Genomic DNA, 20,490 nt, shown 5'->3' with positions numbered 1-20,490 from the left:
CAGCAGAAGCAGTTGACGAGGAAAAGAAAGTAGATATTATAGAGATTACACAGGAAGACGAGAGGAAATGTGAGGTGGATTCATAGTAGCAGGAGAGCAGCGGTGCACCGTACTGCACCGTCTGCTGAAAGCAGTATGGCATCTGCAAGCCAAAAAGGAGCGAAATGATGGTCTGCCATAGCTTTCACAAAGGGAGGAGCGACTGACACACACCCAGAAACACCCACGAGACTGTTTTTGCCCCATCATGCACTGGGAGCTTATCCCAGAATTCCAATGGGTGGCAGGGACTGCAGATTAACTACCCACAGTGCACCGCTCCGACATTCGATGCTAGCCTCAGTACTGTGGATGCACGCCGCCCAATTCATGCGCTTAGTGGGGACACACAAAGACCGAATGTATAAAAATCGCTTCCAAAAATTCCAATAGAATAATTTCAAAATAATTTCATACTGTAGATGTACCCTAAGAAGAGAGGTTAACAGTAAATACAGTTCTTCTGCAAACCTTCGGTTGGCTTCCATGTAATTGCCAGGGTTAAAATAGTTATTACACAATATAGTTTTGGTCACAATCATGTTATTCTAAACGTACAATAGATTTAAAAAAAAATAAAATCCATTATGCAAAACAGCTTTAGTACACTATCTAATCAGAGTATGTGCCTATATTTGTCTAGTCTATGTAGAGTCTCTCCCAAAATTTGATTATAACTCATAAATCCTAATCAGACATACTTTAAAAAAAAAAACCCACCTCACACCCTCAAAAGACTCTTTAGTACTATGCTTTACAAGAAAGGTTACTGAATGAAACCAAATGTGTTTATGATTAGTCAAACAAACTAGGGTATTCTCAAGCATTTATGACTTGCACTTCTGTGGCCTTTGTATCACTGTCTTAGAATATGCTTTCTTACTGAACACTGAACAAGACAGTATTGGTAATGCATTCAATAATGTGTTTAGAGCCATTTATGTACTGGGTAGGTCTTACTAATCCAAAAATATGATGTACCACCTTCACAATCTGAACGTACAAGAATTCCCATGCACAGTGAATTTAATCTTTGAATGACAGAACTAGATCTTGAACTAAAACTTTTCTATAAACATTAATATTTTTCCAAATATTCTTATGATACAGTTTCGCAGACAGTAAGGTTTTATTTTTAAAAAAGGTAGGCATATAAAAAGATCCATCCCCCTGCAAATTGGTTATGAAACTGTGTAACCCAGTATTCTTTTTCTTTGTGTAAATGATGTTTTTAAATTGTTCCAACTTATTTTTTTAGTACTTAGTTTTTTGTACTTTTATGGCAAATACATATCATATGGTATTTCTACAGATTATTCATTCCTCCCATCCTCCAACTGTATAGTGCACTTATTTTTCTAAGTTTTTCTTTAAAATTGTATATTTAAAGTAAGTTCTAGTTCATTTTTAATTCCGTAATATTGAGAAATAACAGAAGACAAATGCACTGCTACACATGCGACATATCCTAGCAGATCTGTAAGGCCTGACATATTTTAATAAATTATCATGAGTAAACACCATTTTAGCTCAAATAGCTATTTCTATAATTTTCTATGCATTCACACTATCTGCTTCCTAATTTTGCAAAGCCAGCTAACTAAAGCAGCAAATCTTACAAAGATTGGTCATGTACTCAGTTTGATTGTTTTCTGAGGATTATATTATACACTCACAGGCAGCGAAAACTTTTTGCTTGTCTGCATTCTTTCCTTGCTGCCCCCTTTTTGAAATACTGGACATTCCACTGAACACAAGTTACTATTTCACTGCTAAATTTTGCTCCCTAAATTATTAAAGTAATCCAGGCATCTTAAACATCTTGTCTGGCAGCTTTGTTTAGTTAGAAAGAGAACAAAAACAATGAATGGGAGAAAAGTTGGAAAAAAGTTTAACTTTTTGAATCTCAGGGTGTATGGTCATTTTTTATTGTCTGGCCCTTACCCATTGTATGATTCCCCCAACGCTTTTCCACAACAGTGAAAATGTAAATTGATAAAAATGCTTTAAAGTACACACTGATATTTGTCAAAATTATAAAAAACAGAAAGACTGAATTCTGCCAATCCTACTTATAAGTGGCACTATATATTACCCTCCCACAGAGGACTTAAATTAGCTGCTTTTTTAAAATCCCTATTAAAAAAAATCTGCACTACAGTAATGAGATATTTTAAACAAATATTCTGAAAATTTAAATTGACTTATAAAGAAAATTCTGACAAGCAGCTGTTTTCTTGCTTCCACTATTAATGAAAAGTTGTGCATGAATACTTACATCTCTAATCTCTATCTTGTCCCATCCCATATCCTCCCAAAAATATATTTGTGAAGTCAGCTGTTACAAATAATTAGGGAGCATTTTATGAGAAGTGAATTATTTTACAGTAATATTTTTGTTGGACTTTGACCATTTGTATCTCTATCATGAACAGCAACCCAAACTGAAAATACAAATGATAAATGGAACACTGGGTTGTTTCCCATTAAAGTGCCAACATGAATATCGCTTTAACTTAGCATTTTTCTTTTTTCAGTGGGGTAAGAGGAGGGGGAAAGTATGCAAAATATAGATTTTAAACCTGGCAATTAGCCTTTACTTTGTTGCTGTCTATACTTGGATAGATTATGTCCCTTTCATTAAAAAAAAAAAAAAATCCCTCCTACATGCTTAGTTAGAGGGGCTGGTTCAGATCTCAGCTATGTAGTGTAATAATTAACTTTAAAATGTGTAGCGATGCATGCTGCATATCTGAGAGCCAAATTTAGTCCTTAGGGGTTTTGAAAACAGGATTTAAAAAAAAAAAAAAAAAACACAAGAACAACCATTTTCCTTTTAGGCTAAAGTTGAATTAAGTCATTTCTGATTTTAGTATAAACAGATCTTAAATATATAATTAATTTATAAGATGAGAGAAGTAAGAAGGCCTACTGTAGACAGGTGTAGGTCCATATCAGAACAGAAATTACAGCACATTCTATTTATACAGAGGACTCATGAAATACAGCAATGATTCCACAAAATGCCTGCAAAAATTACAGTATTTGTTAAAAGAAAAGGAGGACTTGTGGCACCGTAGAGATAACAAATTTATTTGAGCATAAGCTTTCGTGAGCTACACAAAAAACCAGGTGCTCACCAACCCAGAGTCCTTGGCTTATAGTAGACATTTCCAACCAGGTCAAATATAGTCCAGAATTTAGAAAATATATCAATGAAACCACAAATATTGTTTCACAAACTGCACTTCCAGAAGTTAAGAAAAGTTTTCCACACTCTGAACTTGTACACTACGAAGAAAAAAAGAAGTGGAGATTCCTAAAACTAAGCTGTGTTCACCAGAGGCCTGATGCAAAGACATCTGAAATCAATTGAAAGATTGCCATTGATTTCAATGGGCTTTGGATCTGGTCCCAAAAATTTATATCCTACTTAATTTGATAGCTATATAACCTGATTATACTAATTGCATATAAATAATTTTGAGTCTGATCTATCTGCATTTGCACTAGGACACAAATATATTTTGTAATTACGAAGCCATTTTGTTACTATTCATAAATAATTGGAAAAGTTCCAGTTTGTTACATTGTGGATATCAAATAGTCTGCCTTTAGGAGAGAAAAGATAGTCTTTAGGATAAAACACCGAATTAGGGAGCAGAGCATGTTCAGTTTCTGTTTCTGCAAAAAGACTTCCTGGGTGCTCTTAAGCAAGTCATTTCACCTTTCTGTGCCACCAATCTGTAGAACAGGGTAGTAATAGTTCCCTACTTCATAAACATATTTTAAGAATAACTTCATTAATGTCTGTGAAGCACTCACATACAAAAGGGATAGGAACTACAAAAGGACCCATAAGCAGAACATTTAAAAATAGTTCTGAAAAGAACATTAGCCAGAAACTGTTTCTTTGACACAAATGGTTTTGGTGCAAGACACGCCTGTGGTGCTAAAGTGAGACAACAGCAGCAGATCAAAAAAGTAGATTAATTTTTACAGCGTACTATTAAACATGTAAAGCACCTTACAGTGTTGCAACCCTGTAATAGCCATTCTCCCCAGCTTGAAATAAACACAGAAGCAGCCGCCAAAACTTGGTTGCATAAGCGCACTTATTTAAACACATGCTTATTTACAAAATCTGAGGTAATTATAATGCAGGAGGTGGAGCTTAAATAAAAGGATTTGGTTACCGATGTAGAGATATCCAATTATTTTTATACATACACACGCACACACATATTTCAGTTGTATCAATAAACCCCAGTTAGAATCAGGGCCTCCGTGTGCTAGACGCTACACAAACATACAGAAAGACAAAAAAAAGTCGCAGGAACTTAAGAACATGCCCTACTGGGTCAGACCAAAGCTCCATCTAGCCCAGTATCCCGTCTTCCGACAGTGGGTAATGCCTGGTGCCCCACAGGGAATGAACAGAACAGGTAATCACCAAGTGATCCATCCCCAGTGGCCAGTTCCCAGCTTCTGGCAAACAGAGACTAGGAACTTGTCAATTAAACACAGTTTGTCTCACATTATGTGATGCATTTTCATAATCAATGGTCTATAAAGAAAGAGATATACAATTTTGTTTTTCTGCAACCTACCAGATCTGGACTTAATGATATCACTGAATTCATTGTGTCCTCCACCAGGTCCTTCCTCTTGATCTGAAACCTTGGCCATCCTTGTACAGCCTTGAAATTCTTCTCTGGTATAATCTAAACCCTTCCAAAAACAGTTTCTATGTACAGGACTGGTTTACCATCAATACCTAAAATATAGAAGGAAAAAAGTAGTTAAAAATTGATCATTCCACATATTAAACCAGAAATTATTATTAAAATCTATACATGTGAACAATGGTATATGTATGAATGTCAAGCATGTTTTCAGTGTATATCAAATGTTATAAATATCACTGTCATTAAAAAGTTCTGTTCCTCTTCCAATTTAAGAGCATTTTAACATAACAAACAAAGATTCAAATTTGTTTTCTACTCCGAGTACAAGTCAGAAAGAAAAAACACAGCCAAGGAAACTGCTTAATGTTAGTCTACTGGGAAGTGCAAAACATACAAGTGAAATGAAAGTGAAGTCATTACACTTTAAATTTACTTGGGACATCAAAGACAGACTTTGGGGCAAAGATCAAGAATTATGAAGCTTGTCATAATTGGACTATCAACACTGTATACCTAACTTTTAAAATCTTAGGTATTTGGAAATCAGTTCCACATTTCTGCCAATGCAACACTAATCAAACCACTATTAAGAACATTACCCTCACCACTTGCTAATCCCGCTCCACAGAACAGAAACAAACTCAGACGGGCTGGATTAACCCTTACTGGTGCGCAAATTATAAAGGAAGCAGTTTGCCCTCTACCCCAGAGCCTGGATAGGTTCCCAAACTTTATATAAATATTCCTCACCAAGTTATATAGGGGGTTCAGTTACTTGTCTCCTACGGAGTTTAGTCACACAACATGAAAGAAGAGCGTGATTTTTTCTTCTTAAATCACATCTCTTTCCCCACCCCCGACACACACACACACCCCCAACCTGTTTTCATCTAAATGACACCTGCAGAAAGGGAGAGCGGGGGGAGACGAGAGAAAGAAGTAGCCTCAAGATGCTATGTGCTGAGAAACAATTGTAACACGTTAGGCGGGAGGAGAGGAAAGTGACCAAACAAGAGGTCAGATCACTGGAGCAACAACAATGCGGGCTGCAAGTAGGATTCGGCTGGCACACGACCACCTGCCCCCTCCCCGCCCCCGAGTGACCCGGAGCAACCTTTACACCTACGGTCCCAATCTGTATCTTCCCCCACGGGCGGCGCTAGAGCGGCCACAGCCCGCAGGGCCCCTGAGCCGCGAGGGGCCAAACCCCCTTGGGTCCAGGCGTCGCCCTGGCCCTCCCTCGGGACATGCTGCCAACCCCACAGGCCGTTACCAGCAGCGGGCACCATGTTATGGGCACTGCTCTTCCCACGCGCGCCCCAGCCCCGCTGCGAGGGGCGGGAAAGGCACCTGCAGCTCCGAGCGAGCCGCCCGCGGCCCCACACGCAGGGTGTGAGCCCTGGCTCCCCTCGGAAGGGTCTGGCTGTCGTTACCCCCCCCCCATTCGTGCCGGGGGCTCTCTCCACCCGCGCACCCGGGGCTGGGCGGCTGTCGGCTCCCCACGCCGGGAGAGAGGAATCAAGTCCCGCAGGGGGAGTGCTCGGCCAGGACCCCTCCAGAGCTGGCACAACACCCCCATCCCCTTCCTCGCGGAGCCGCCGGCGTCCCGCCCCCGGGCTAGCGCTTACTCACTCACCTCCTGCACGCCGCGCCCAGCCCCGCTGCACCCCACGCCCGGGGCCAGAGAGCTCGGGCTCGGCGTGAAGCGCCCCGGGCTGCAGCTCCTCTCCCCTTCGCCCGGCCGGGCTTCCCACCGCCGGGGCCGGGACAAGCGGCAGCGGGTGCAAAACAAAACAACCAAAAAATAAAAAAAGCTGTTCCAGCTGAAGAATTCCTGCTTAACCTTCCCACCCCCGAACCCCCCTCCTCCGCCCTCTCGCCGCGTCCCTCGGCAGTAGGCAGCGGCTCCAGCTGCCCCCTTTGCAGACGGGCTCTCAGCAACTTTTTGTACAAGCTGCTCCTCCTGCTTTGGCCCCCAGGATTTCCCCTTTGTTTGTAGGTGAGACAGGACGGGGCTGAGGCTCCGGGCAGGGCTGGCGCTAACCGCGCGCGCCTGCTTCCCTCCGACCAAGCGAGCAAGAGGTGGCGGGACAGGCAGCGCCCGGGCTGCGAGTGCTCCCAGCTGCTGCTGCGCCTGGAACTTTGTTTGTTCCCAGCTCCCCTCTCCCCGCCCTCCGGCTGGAGCAGTGGCGGCCGCTGCCGCACGCTGGCGATGAGAAAGTGGCGTGGCAGCGTCATGTGACTGCCTGCCCTGTCAATCAGCCCTCGGAGATCCTCGGCATGGGACGCCAGACCCAGCTCCGCAGCCCAGCCTCTGGTTGCCTTTCTTTTTGGGGCGGTCGCTCTCCCCCTGCAGAGTGGGTGAAGGTGAGAGGCCGTGTTTGCTAGCAGGGAAGGCTGTGCTCTGTGGGTGGTTCAGGGAGACCGTTCCAACCTCCACATTGTCCCAGCCCAGCTCCAAGTTGTTCCCTAGCAGGCTGGGACTGAGTTACTTGAAGGAAGAGGAAGGCAGGGAAAGGACCCTGCACTCAAGGAATGAGCTCGAGCAACTGCATCCAATGAAGTGAGCTGTAGCTCTCGAAAGCTTATGCTCAAATAAATTGGTTAGTCTCTAAGGTGCCACAAGTACTCCTTTTCTTTTTGCGGATACAGACTAACACGGCTGCTACTCTGAAACCTGCATATTCAGAGACGCCCATCCAAACCACACATTTGCATGTACAAATGAGATAATGACAGGTTTCAGAGTAACAGCCTTGTTAGTCTGTATTCGCAAAAAGAAAAGGAGTACTTGTGGCACCTTAGAGACTAACCAATTTATTTGAGCATAAGCTTTCGTGAGCTACAGCTCACCTCATCGGATGCATACTGTGGAAAGTGTAGAAGAGCTTTTTATACACACAAAGCATGAAAAAATACCTCCTCCCACCCCACTCTCCTGCTGGTACTAGCTTATCTAAAGTGATCACTCTCCTTACAATGTGTATGATAATGAAGTTGGGCCATTTCCAGCACAAATCCAGATTTCCCCACACACACACACACACACACACACACACACACACACACACAAACCCACTCTCCTGTTGGTAATAGCTTATCTAAAGTGACCACTCTCCTTACAATGTGTATGATAATCAAGGTGGGCCATTTCCAGCACAAATCCAGGGTTTAACAAGAACGTCTGGAGTGGGGGGGGTAGGAAAAAAGAAGGGGAAATAGGTTACCTTGCATAATGACTTAGGCTTGAATACAGACTGGGAGTGGCTAAGTTAATTGTATCCAATTTGCAAATGAATTCCAATTCAACAGTCTCTCGCTGGAGTCTGGATTTGAAGTTTTTTTGTTGTAATATCGCAATTTTCATGTCTGTAATCGCGTGACCAGAGAGATTGAAGTGTTCTCCGACTGGTTTATGAATGTTATAATTCTTGACATCTGATTTGTGTCCATTTATTCTTTTACGTAGAGACTGTCCAGTTTGACCAATGTACATGGCAGAGGAGCATTGCTGGCACATGATAGCATATATCACATTGGTGGATGTGCAGGTGAACGAGCCTCTGATAGTGTGGCTGAAGTGATTAGGCCCTATGATGGTGTCCCCTGAATAGATATGTGGGCACAGTTGGCAACGGGCTTTGTTGCAAGGATAGGTTCCTGGGTTAGTGGTTCTGTTGTGTGGTATGTGGTTGCTGGTGAGTATTTGCTTCAGGTTGGGGGGCTGTCTGTAGGCAAGGACTGGCCTGTCTCCCAAGATTTGTGAGAGTGATGGGTCATCCTTCAGGATAGGTCCTTAGGATAGATCCTTAATAATGCGTTGGAGGGGTTTTAGTTGGGGGCTGAAGGTGACGGCTAGTGGCGTTCTGTTATTTTCTTTGTTAGGCCTGTCCTGTAGTAGGTGACTTCTGGGAACTCTTCTGGCTCTATCAATCTGTTTCTTCACTTCCGCAGGTGGGTAGTGTAGTTGTAAGAATGCTTGATAGAGATCTTGAAGGTGTTTGTCTCTGTCTGAGGGGTTGGAGCAAATGCGGTTGTATCGCAGAGCTTGGCTGTAGACGATGGATCGTGTGGTGTGGTCAGGGTGAAAGCTGGAGGCATGTAGGTAGGAATAGCGGTCAGTAGGTTTCCGGTATAGGGTGGTGTTTATGTGACCATCGTTTATTAGCACTGTAGTGTCCAGGAAGTGGATCTCTTGTGTGGACTGGACCAGGCTGAGGTTGATGGTGGGATGGAAATTGTTGAAATCATGGTGGAATTCCTCAAGGGCTTCTTTTCCATGGGTCCAGATGATGAAGATGTCATCAATATAGCGCAAGTACAGTAGAGGCGTTAGGGGACGAGAGCTGAGGAAGCGTTGTTCTAAGTCAGCCATAAAAATGTTGGCATACTGTGGGGCCATGTGGGTACCCATAGCAGTGCCGCTGATTTGAAGGTACACATTGTCCCCAAATGTAAAATAGTTATGGGTGAGGACAAAGTCACAAAGTTCAGCCACCAGGTTAGCCATGACATTATCGGGGATAGTGTTCTTGATGGCTTGTAGTCCATCTTTGTGTGGAATGTTGGTGTAGAGGGCTTCTACATCCATAGTGGCCAGGATGGTATTATCAGGAAGATCACCAATGGATTGTAGTTTCCTCAGGAAGTCAGTGGTGTCTCAAAGGTAGCTAGGAGTGCTGGTAGCGTAGGGCCTGAGGAGGGAGTCTACATAGCCAGACAATCCTGCTGTCAGGGTGCCAATGCCTGAGATGATGGGGCGCCCAGGATTTCCAGGTTTATGGATCTTGGGTAGTAGACAGAATATCCCAGGTCGGGGTCCCAGGGGTGTGTCTGTGCGGATTTGATCTTGTGCTTTTTCAGGGAGTTTCTTGAGCAAATGCTGTAGTTTCTTTTGGTAACTCTCAGTGGGATCAGAGGGTAATGGCTTGTAGAAAGTGGTGTTGGAGAGCTGCCGAGCAGCCTCTTGTTCATATTCCGACCTATTCATGATGACAACAGCACCTCCTTTGTCAGCCTTTTTGATTATGATGTCAGAGTTGTTTCTGAGGCTGTGGATGGCATTGTGTTCCGCACGGCTGAGGTTATGGGGCAAGTGATGCTGCTTTTCCACAATTTCAGCCCGTGCACGTCGGCGAAAGCACTCTATGTAGAAGTCCAGTCTGCTGTCTCGACCTTCAGGAGGAGTCCACCTAGAATCCTTCTTTTTGTAGTGTTAGTAGGGAGGTCTCTGTGGATTAGTATGTTGTTCAGAGGTATGTTGGAAATATTCCTTGAGTCGCAGATGTCGAAAATAGGATTCTAGGTCACCACAGAACTGTATGATGTTCGTGGGGGTGGAGGGGCAGAAGGAGAGGCCCCGAGATAGGACAGCTGCTTCTGCTGGGCTAAGAGTATAGTTGGATAGGTTAACAATATTGCTGGGTGGGTTGAGGGAACCATTGCTGTGGCCCCTTGTGGCATGTAGTAGTTTAGGAAGTTTAGTGTCCTTTTTCTTTTGTAGAGAAGCAAAGTGTGTGTTGTAAATGGCTTGTCTAGTTTTAGTAAAGTCTAGCCACGAGGAAGTTTGTGTGGAAGGTTGGTTTTTTATGAGAGTATCCATTTTTGAGAGCTCATTCTTTATCTTTCCCTGTTTGCTGTAGAGGATGTTGATCAGGTGGTTCCGCAGTTTCTTTGAGAGCATGTGGCACAAGCTGTCAGCATAGTCTGTGTGGTATGTAGATTGTAATGGATTTTTTACCTTGAGTCTTTTTGGTACGATGTCCATCTGTTTGCATTTGGAAAGGAAGATGATGTCTGTATCTGTTCAAGTTTTTTCATGCAGTTGATAGATTTCCACTCCATACGGCTAAATGCAGTGCCTTGCATAATGACAGGTTTCAGAGTAACAGCCGTGTTAGTAGTAATGGCAAAGTTCTTGGTTCAGGCTTGTAGCAGTGATAGAATAAACTGCAGGTTCAAATCAAGTCTCTGGAGTACGTCCACAGCTTGGATGGGTCATTCAGTCCTTTGTTTAGAACTTCAGTTTGCAGCAAGGTACCAAAAGGACTGAAGGTAAAAAATCCATTACAATCTACATACCTGGATTTGAGCTGGAAATGGCCGAACTTGATTATCATACACATTGTAAGGAGAGTGATCACTTTAGATAAGCTATTACCAGCAGGAGAATGGGGTGGGGGGAGGTATTTTTTCATGCTTTGTGTGTATAAAAAGATCTTCTACACTTTCTACAGTATGCATCCGATGAAGTGAGCTGTAGCTCACGAAAGCTTATGCTCAAATAAATTGGTTAGTCTCTAAGGTGCCACAAATGAGATAATGGTGCACACAATTTTGCCAGTTTGTACATGCAACTGACAGGTAGTGTAGAAATGCAAGACTTTGTGGACACACCAGATGTGTCTAGCTTTAAAAAGGTGGCCCTATCTGTAGTCTACCTGTTCAACAATTTTCCAGCCTAGGGGTTTTCTCCTCCGCTATATATTTTCTGACACTTTTCATTATCCTTTGCTAAATATATATCAATTCTCTATTTACCTCATTCTTCCACCTCAAGATCTTCCTGTGGATTCCTTTTCTCTTGAAATTTAACAAATAACTCTCTGCGAGGAATAGCAGGAGACTGGAGGAGTTTGCATTGGACATTTGTTTTGTGGAATAACACTACTGAGGGGCAAAATAAAATGCAAGGAAGATGCTATAAATATATAATTTACTGCATCCTAGCTTCAAGTGTAATGAGTTTGTAAATAATGTGAAGGGATGTTAACAACTGCAACAAAAACAATGCCCAGAGTTCACTTTAATATGATTTGCTATTGTGAGCACAATCACATTTACAGTTAATTTTAAAGTTGTATGTTGAGTGATTTAAAAAATGACAGAACAATTAAACTCATGCAGATTTGTGTATCAAGAGCAGGAGCTTGCTGTCCTGAAAATTTCCAGACAGGGGGCTAATTCTCCTGGGCATGTCTCACATATTTGCAGAACAGTTAAAGTCTCAGATTGTTTTGTGTCTCACACCATTATAACATTACTTCCATATATAATGACATTATACCATAAATTGAGAACCTCAGCTCATGGGGCATTGACAGAACATGAAGGCACACCGGTTGTGACATTATTAATCAAAGTATTTATATAGCATCTCCCTTGACTATCTTGCCTGTTTAAAATGTATAAGACAAGGACTGTGTCTTACTATGTTTGTTGAGCATCTAGTACAAGGGAGTCCTGATTTGGGGCCTTTAGATACTAATGTAATAAAAATAATTTAAAAATTATTATGATATAAATGCCAGTCGACACTGAGAAACGGGATATATTCATACTTATCCTGGTAGAGACTTGGTATTCATTGCCAACAGCAAAAACACTGAATAACAGTGGTAGATTTCAGGCCAGAAAGACAAGTTAGGTACTTTGTCACCACAGTGAATGTGTCTATTGGCCCCAATGTAGCAAAGTCTCTTAGACCCTCCATCCCTAGACAATGAAGTGAGACGCAATGTTTTCTTGCATGTGAAACATTTGTTAGGCAGATCAAACAACAAGACACACGCATGCACGTACACACACACACACACATACGCACACATACACACACCCCTTAAATTATTAAAATCAGTCTGTCCACAATACTGGAAGATCACTGGGCACAGCAGGGAATAGTGCAGAAATTGAGAGCACTGATTCTATCATCTTTATCAGTGATGTTAATAAAATCTCAGACAGTGAAGGCTTGTATGTCAAAGAAATACTGTACTAGTCTTACAGTTAACGCACAAGACTCAGAGGCAGAAGGTAATTTAGGAAAAATAATCTCTCAGAACAGGGAGTCAGTCTTTTTGTTCTGAGTTTGTACGGTACAGAGTTTTGTTAATAGTGTAAGGCTTAGCACCCTGATCTATGATTGGGCCCCTACACACTACTGCAATATAAATAATAACAATCATAACAGAAGAACTGACTTTTATTCCTGAGTCTGCCATAGATTTCTTATGTGACCTTGGGCAAGTTACTTAATCTCTCTGTGCCCCAGTATCCCTACCTCTAAAACAGAGATAATAATACTAAACTACATCCCTACAGTTTTATGATTATTCATATTTTGAAGCACTTGGATATCCTCAGATCTCAAATTACAGGCATTATAGAAATGCAATGTATTATTTATATTAAAATATAATTATGTACTATATAACACACCTCTATATGTATAGTTTGATAACTTGTTTGCGTTTTTTGTTTGTTTGTTGTCTATTATATGTGACCCCGATAGATCAGTAATAAAAAATAACTTGCATGTATACAGAAACACATTTTGCTGCTTGCATTCTGCTTTACTAAATGAACAAATGTTTGCATACATACTGTATTGTAATTCCACTATTATCCCAGAAATTCCCAGTGTATACTGAATATCTATGCTTCAGTGCCTGTTCAGTAAAATTCCAGAACACAGCTTCCATGAATATAATAGCTAAAGATGACAAACACATAGATCTCTATGACTCGATACTTATCCAAGAGCAAGGAGTATCCTAGCAAGCTGCGGATGAAAAAGAAGTAATTTTTCACTTCTGTTGCTACCTAGAGGTCTAGGATTAGCAATGAGTCTAGCAACGTTTGAGTCTGCCCTAATGTATGTAGGGAAATCTTCACTGAAAGGATGGAGAAAGAGGTCTGTCTTTTGGAAACTGGAGTGACATGATCAAAGTCGCTTCAGACAGGTTACCAAAGAGCCATGGGATGGTAATATTTTCAGTCATTACACTCTGGGGCTGGATTCAAAGGCTCTATATCCCATTACAAATTCTCTCAGCATCCAGTTACAATATCCTGACTTTCATAAATTGACACCCACACATCACCACACCTATCTTCACAGATCCAGTAACCACCACAAACACACCAAGAAATCTATAGCCAGGCACTCAGATACCACAGAATATGCTCCAAGTAGAAAGTCTGGGATATACACTTTAACACACTTAAACCACCATCAGCAAACAAGAATACTCCACTAGAGAATTAGATTGCATCATTGAATGGGTCAACCAAATATCCCAAGAGAATCTGCTTCAGTGTGGAAATAAACTCCCCTCCAACTGCACACCCATATAGGGTATCATTAAATACTTACAACCCATACTCAAAGGGGGCCACATCCTGAAAGAAATTTACTGAATGTCCTCTTCTAGCCTTCAACCAACCACCCAGCCTCTCCAAGCTCATCATCAGAAGCAAGCTCCCCACAGACCAGGACACACAAACTCAAAGCAGCACCAGAGCCTGCCAGAACAATAGATACAAAACCTCCAGACATATCTCCACTGCTAAAATGATCAACACCCCCCACAACGAGTGGCCGATTAGCCACTGGGCTAACTGGGCCCATGCCCAGGGGCCCCAGCCAACTGAAGGGCCCCCGGAAAAAATCCACTGCCACGCAGCAAAAGCCTGGAGCCCTGTCTGCCAGGTGGATGGGGTGGGGGAACCCCCGAGCCCCGACCCGGCTTCCCAGCAGCAGCACTCAGCAGTGGGATGGGGGAAGTCATGTGTCGTCCCCCCCAGCAGCCCTTGTCCCCGGCAGAAGCCACGGGATGGGGGAACCCCCCCCAACAGCCTCCTTCTGCAGCAGAACCCCCCCCCAGACAGGGGAAGCCCCAGTGCCCCCCCCAGAAGCCACAGGATGGCAGGGGAAGCCCCGGTGCCCAACCCCGCTCTCTCACTGAAGTGCTGGGTGGGTGGGGTGGGAGAATCTGCGGTGCCCCGACCTTGGTCCACCACAGAAGCACGGAAGGTGCAGGAGGGAAGCCAAACCGCCATTGCAGCCCTGGGACTGGAGGAACTGTCACTCCCCACTGTGCACTGGGGCCGTTGCATGAGGACAGAGCTTCTCCAGTCTTGGGGCCGCAGTGGGGGGTGGCAGAAAGGAGCAAAAGGGGTTGCAGGGCTGCAGTAGGGGGCAGAATGGGGGGGGGCTGGGTGGAACAGGGACAGGTCCCGCCCCCAGGGAAGGGGCAGAAAGGGATGGGGCTGTGGCTGGGGCTGCAGGCAGAAGGGGTCAGGGAAGGGCCACCTACTTGGTCTGGTCAGGATCCCAGGAAACCTTAATCCACCTCTGCCCACAACACACCTTTCAAGATCCATGGGTCCTACATATGCTTATTATTAGAACATGTGATGTATCTCATCCAGTACACAAAATGTCCCAATAACAACTATGTGGATGAAACCAGACAATCACTACTCTTTTGAATGAACTCAACAGGAAAATTATAAAAGACAAAAACACTCGATCACCGATGGGTGAACACATTTCACAAAGTGATCATTCTATATCTGAGCTCTCAGTCCTCATCCTCAAAGGCAATCTGAACAACACCTTCAAAAGATGAGCCTGGAGCTTAAATTCATAACTTTACTGGACGTTAAAAATCATGGACTGAACAGAGACACTGGATTTATAGCTTATTACATCAATCTCTAACCCTTCCCCCCTCATTGCCCCCTGACTTGAGGGGTGTTTATGGGCAACTTCACCTTGAATGATCCCTTGAAATATGTGTTAACTCCTTATGCTACACCATCTGTTCCACCTTGTATTTAGCTATGATACTCAGAGGGTTTGTATACACTTAAACCCCCTCTGACCACACACCCCTAGTTGTCATTCCACAGTGGTATCATTAAACACTTACAACCCATACTCGATGGGGACCCCATCCTGAAAGATATCTTTCCTGAATCTCCCCTTCTGGCCTTCAAACAACACCCCCAACCTTGCCAACCTAATCATCAGACGCAAGTTCCCCACAGACCAGGATACACCAACTCAAAGTGACACCAGATCCTGCCAGAACAACAGACGCAAAAAATTCTTCCATTGACCTAGCTCTGATCTACACCAGGGGTTAGGTTGGTATAACTATGTCTCTCAGGAGGTGTGGATTTTTCACACCCTTGAGAGACGTAGCTATACCAAAGTAAATTCCTAGTGTAGACCCGGCCTAAGTATATCTCCCAGACCCAGAGAAGAGCCCTGTGTAAGCTCGAAAGCTTTTCTTTCTCACCAATAGAAGTTGGTCCAATAAAAGCTATTACCTTACCCACCTTCTCTCTCTAATAAACTGATTCTGACAGTTACTTAAAAAGAGGTTAAAGCATTAAACCTTTCCTGTAAATACATTAATTTTGTTTTAATCAGGTGAGATCTTTTTCCTCTGTACATTTTAATAGTTATTTTTAATGTTTAACAAAGAAGGGGCACCATTCTGGGTCAGAACTGTCTACTACTCTGTGTTTGTACAGTGCCTAGCAGAAGGGGGTCTCTGATTCTTGGTTGCTCCTTGTGCCACACTGTAATAAACACAGTAACATTTTCTTCTCTGAACTGCACTGTGCCAATGGAAGGTGAGTATAATACCTAAGACAAGTATTGCCATATGGATGTGGGAAGAGAATATTGCCCTAGGTTTGAAACATGCCTCTGTTCAGACAAGTGATCAAACTCTGTGCATTCATCCTTTAGATTGTAAATAAGGCAAAAGCACAGAAATTCTTTTTGTAATGTGTTTATACAGTGCCTTGCACAATGGGGTGCCAATCTTATTGTGGTTTCTAGGTACTTCTGTAATGTAAATAAAAATTATAATAATGGGTATGCTACACCTATGTATATTTTAGGGCTTTGGATTGTAATGGTCTGCACAACTGGGAAAGTAATGAATAGCACAACAGTGTATTCATTCAGGCATGAAAAGGGCTCCACAAGTACATTTGTCTAAAATACTTCAACAAGACCCCTTGATTGCTGTGGGACTTTAAGATTACATCATGTGACATGGTCTAAATTTCTGTACAATGTAAAAGAAATGAAGAAAAATACATGAAGAGCTGAGAAACCCTCCAGGGAAAGGGAAGGAAGGAAAAGCAAGGGGGAAAGCAACAGAAAGCATGAAGAAATTGGCTGAAATGAAATTATCCCTCCAATTTTGGCCCACATCAGTAAATATTTTTTTCCTACCCACTAAAACAATATAACTGTTCTACCCTGAGCTAGTCTTACCTTGTCTCCTTTTGTTTCCTTTGCTCTCCTTACCGCTATTTTTAGGATGCACTCATGATTGATAGGTTTACAATATAACTAAGAACTTCGAGGTCAGTACCTGGTGATAGACTGCCATAATAATAAATGTACGCATTCATCAATGTTTTGTCATGATTTCAGAAAACCATTCTATATTAAGAAAGACATAAGATACCATATGGATTGCTGTGTAAGTAGAACAGCTTCGTTGTCCTTATCTGCAGATCACATCATGTTGTCATTCTCAGTTAATGTAGCAGGTAGATTGTAACTTGGCAGGAATTTTTTCTTCAGCACTTGTATCTTTAGCTCTGATAACAGTTATACAGTGCTTCCATGTTGATATATTATAAAAATATGTTAGTACAAGCCTCTTACTATTTTCGTACTTCATTTTCTAAGAAGACAAAACAATTCATAAACAACAAACATTATCTGTAAACTTAGAAATACACTCCATTGTATATATATGAACTCAGGAGTATCTATATCATGTGCAATCATGCTGTCCATTCACAAACTCTTGTCAAGTCCCTCAGAAGGTACTTACAGTTGTTTCTAATCTTGACTAGCCAGATTATTTTGGTTTATCTGTACATTTTGCTCCTCATTGGCCATCCATTTTCATGACTTCAGAAATACATTAAATAATCCTGGTTCTTGTATGAGCACTGGGGTACCTCCTGTTAACTGTTTGCCATTTTGAAAATTCACCATTTATTTCTACTGTTTGTTTTTGTCTCTCTTAGCCAGTTTCTGATCTATGACAAAACTTTACCTAACTAACTTTTCCATAATAACCTCTTGTGAGGGACTTGATCAAAGGTTGTTGAAAAGTCCAGGACAATGATATCTACTAGTTCATCTTTATTTTCTCCTTTCGGGACATGCTGAAGGAATTCTAGTAGCTTGCAAAGGCACTTACCCTATCATATATTTCATCTATGTGTTTTGTAGCTTTTTTTTCCCTTGAATTATTTTTCAACCAGTTACCCGGTACCGAAACACAGCTCACTGGTTTGCAATAACTCGGAGAAGCTCTAGCACCAGTTTTAAAAATAGGTACAACATTTGCTACCCTCCAGCCCACCGGTAGAGTAGCTGAATTTAATGAGAGACAGCATAGTTTTGTTAATAGTTCAGCTATTTCTGTGATTAAATTCCTTCAGAACTCTGACATGTATACCATCCAATCCGGATGACTTGTTGCTATTTAATTTATATTTTGTTCCAGCACCTCTTCCTCAGTTCCTGACAGTGCCTCACTCTTATTACCAGAAAAGAGGAGGTCCGGGGTAGGAACCTCAGCAACATCTTCTGCAGTGGAGATTGATGCAAAGAAATTAACTAGCTTCTCTGCAGTGTCCTTATTCTCCTTCATTGTTCCCTTCACATGTCATTAGCACAGCAGACTCTCTCACAGGCTTTCTGCTTCTGATGTACTTACAAACTGTAATGACCAAGATCGGGCCACCTTTAGAACCACTCTCTAGGGTGACCAGATAGAAAGTGTGAAAAATCGGGACAGGGGGTAGGGGGTAATAGGCACCTATAAAAGAAAAAGCCTCAAATATCAGGACTGTCCCTATAAAATCAGGACATCTGGTCACCCTACCACTGTCACACACAGATCTTGCCTCTTGCATGGAAGTAGAGATTCAAGGTGTGTCTGCAGTACCATCTGTCACCATCCCCAGGTCCTTGTAGATAGGGTGGAGTCAAGGTAGGGTTGGGGAGTTGCACTTTGTCCTCTCTTATCTGACAAAAGTTGCCTCCAAAAACTAATACAGATTCTGATTTTTCCACAGGTCCCTCCTCCTCCAAGGAACCTGGAGGCAGTACAGCAAGAGGGGGTCCCTGGTAGCCTGTCTCCACTGGAAGTTCCGGAGAGCTGAAAGTAGAAGAAGCACCAGAGACCAGAACTGCTACAAGGGTACAAGGCTTCTGCATAGATGACCTTGGCCTTCTTCCATGGATTAACAAAGGTATGTATAGAAGAATCTTGTTCCAACGTAACGTATGACCGACCACCTCGGTAGCTGAAGTTACACATTATTTAATTATGATTATTTATTACCTGCATTGCTGTAGTGCCTATAGGCCCCAACCAGGGATCAGGGTCCCAGTAGGCTAGGGCAGTGGTCTTCACTATTTTTGAAGTGGGGGCCACTTTGGCAAAAAACCTTCAATGTGAGAGCCCCATCAACTACTAAATTAAAACATTGATTACTACTTCTTAATGATGTAATCTCACAGAGCCACTCGTGTAACTAAAACAAAGTCTATTTGTACAATAAAATGATACTCCTTTTATAAAATAATAACCAGGAAAATATATGGAATTAAAAGGGCACTTATGCAAATAAACTTTTTAAGAGCAGAATCATTGAAAACTTACTTTAAAAACTGGATGAGCGAAAGTGTACCTGTTCCTCCTTGACTTTGTTCATGCAGTATTTGTAATCTGTCATCGCAATCCTAGTAAGGCAGTCCAAATGTTATTTGTTCCTCTGTTTTCTTTTCACAATATTCATTGTTGAAAATGTAGATTCACAGGTATACGTACTGAAAAATAATGACAGCATTTTTTGCACACAATGTTTCAGAGATGGGTATTATGTATCAGGGACCATGTTCCAGAAAAGATAAACACCTGTATTTAGTTCAGACTTCTTGTCATTTGTCTGAAGTTCCAAAATTTCACTCTCCAGTTTAGCACGGTTATTACAAATGTCTGTGATAATTGGTGACAGAGATGTCACTGATATGTGGAAGGGGTTCTCAATTAAATTTAAAAACTCCTTGTACTCCATTATGTCTTTGAATCGAGACTCGAATTCCACCCTTAATTCTCCCAATACTTCTACAAATGAATTGTAATTGAAATGTTTCAAAAGCTCAGGATTTTCTGAGGTGACTGCTCTGAGTTTTGGAAAGTGAACAAACTGCGTGTTGGGAATGAATAATGTCATAATCTTGTTTTGAAAAGCAGTTATGACATGCAACATGTTACTAGGAAGTTTCTGTTTCCCTTGCAACTGGAGATTTAGTGCATTCAAATGGCAAGTGAAGTCAGTCAAAAATGCCAGCTTAATTATCCACTCTGGATTTTCTAAGTCTTTCTCCTTCTTCCCCTTGCTTTCAAGGACATCATGAATCTGAGGAAGGAGACCCAAAAATCTTTCAAGGACTCTGCCACGAGAGAACCATCTCACTTGATTGTGCATCACTAGGTCACCATAGCTTTCAGAGTAGCAGCCGGGTTAGTCTGTATTCACAAAAAGCTCACGAAAGCTTATGCTCAAATAAATTGGTTAGTCTCTAAGATGCCACAAGTACTTCTTTTCTTTTTAGGTCATCATACTCTGTCTCATATTCTTCCAGTAATGCTCAAAACTGTCGTTGATTCAGCGCTCTTGAAACAATAAAATTGACCACCTTTACAACCAACTGCATGACACTTTGCATTTCGCTATTTTTAGTTTACCCACAATTGCTTCTTGGTGTATAATGCAATGAAACACGTCAAATTTGGGTATTTCCTTTCATTTCCTCATCAGGCCAATCAATCCATTCTCCTTTCCTCAGATATTTGGTGCACCGTCTGTACACATGGAAGTTAGCTTTGTCCAGTCCAAGTTATTCTCAGCCAAAAAAATC

The 20,490-nt window shown here is 42.2% G+C and overlaps 1 protein-coding gene and 1 long non-coding RNA gene across 3 annotated transcripts in view; one reads left to right on the top strand and one right to left on the bottom strand.

Annotated features, from left to right (window-relative positions):
• Positions 1-6,955, bottom strand: part of UTRN (utrophin) — a 594,587-nt gene extending 587,632 nt beyond the window's left edge. Inside the window, exons 1-2 of one of the 2 annotated variants that reach the window (XM_037894924.2) lie at positions 6,364-6,955; positions 4,650-4,816 (exon numbers count right to left, since the gene is read on the bottom strand). In XM_037894924.2, the coding sequence (XP_037750852.1) occupies positions 4,650-4,728 (79 nt within the window). In that variant the 5' untranslated portion in view covers positions 4,729-4,816; positions 6,364-6,955. Of the gene's footprint in view, positions 1-4,649; positions 4,817-5,477; positions 5,499-6,363 lie in introns of those variants that run through there. The other variant, XM_043543078.1, reaches the window with a different exon arrangement.
• A 45-nt stretch (positions 6,956-7,000) lies between these two features.
• Positions 7,001-20,280, top strand: LOC114018603. The gene is made up of 3 exons (XR_003563892.3): positions 7,001-7,094; positions 18,639-18,815; positions 19,977-20,280. It is a non-coding gene; the product is annotated as an uncharacterized LOC114018603 (long non-coding RNA).
• The last annotated feature ends 210 nt before the right edge of the window (positions 20,281-20,490 follow it).

The sequence above is a fragment of the Chelonia mydas genome, chromosome 3 (assembly GCF_015237465.2).
Source record: "Chelonia mydas isolate rCheMyd1 chromosome 3, rCheMyd1.pri.v2, whole genome shotgun sequence".
NCBI lineage: Eukaryota > Metazoa > Chordata > Testudines > Cheloniidae > Chelonia > Chelonia mydas.
This window is presented reverse-complemented; position numbering and strand designations above follow the sequence as displayed.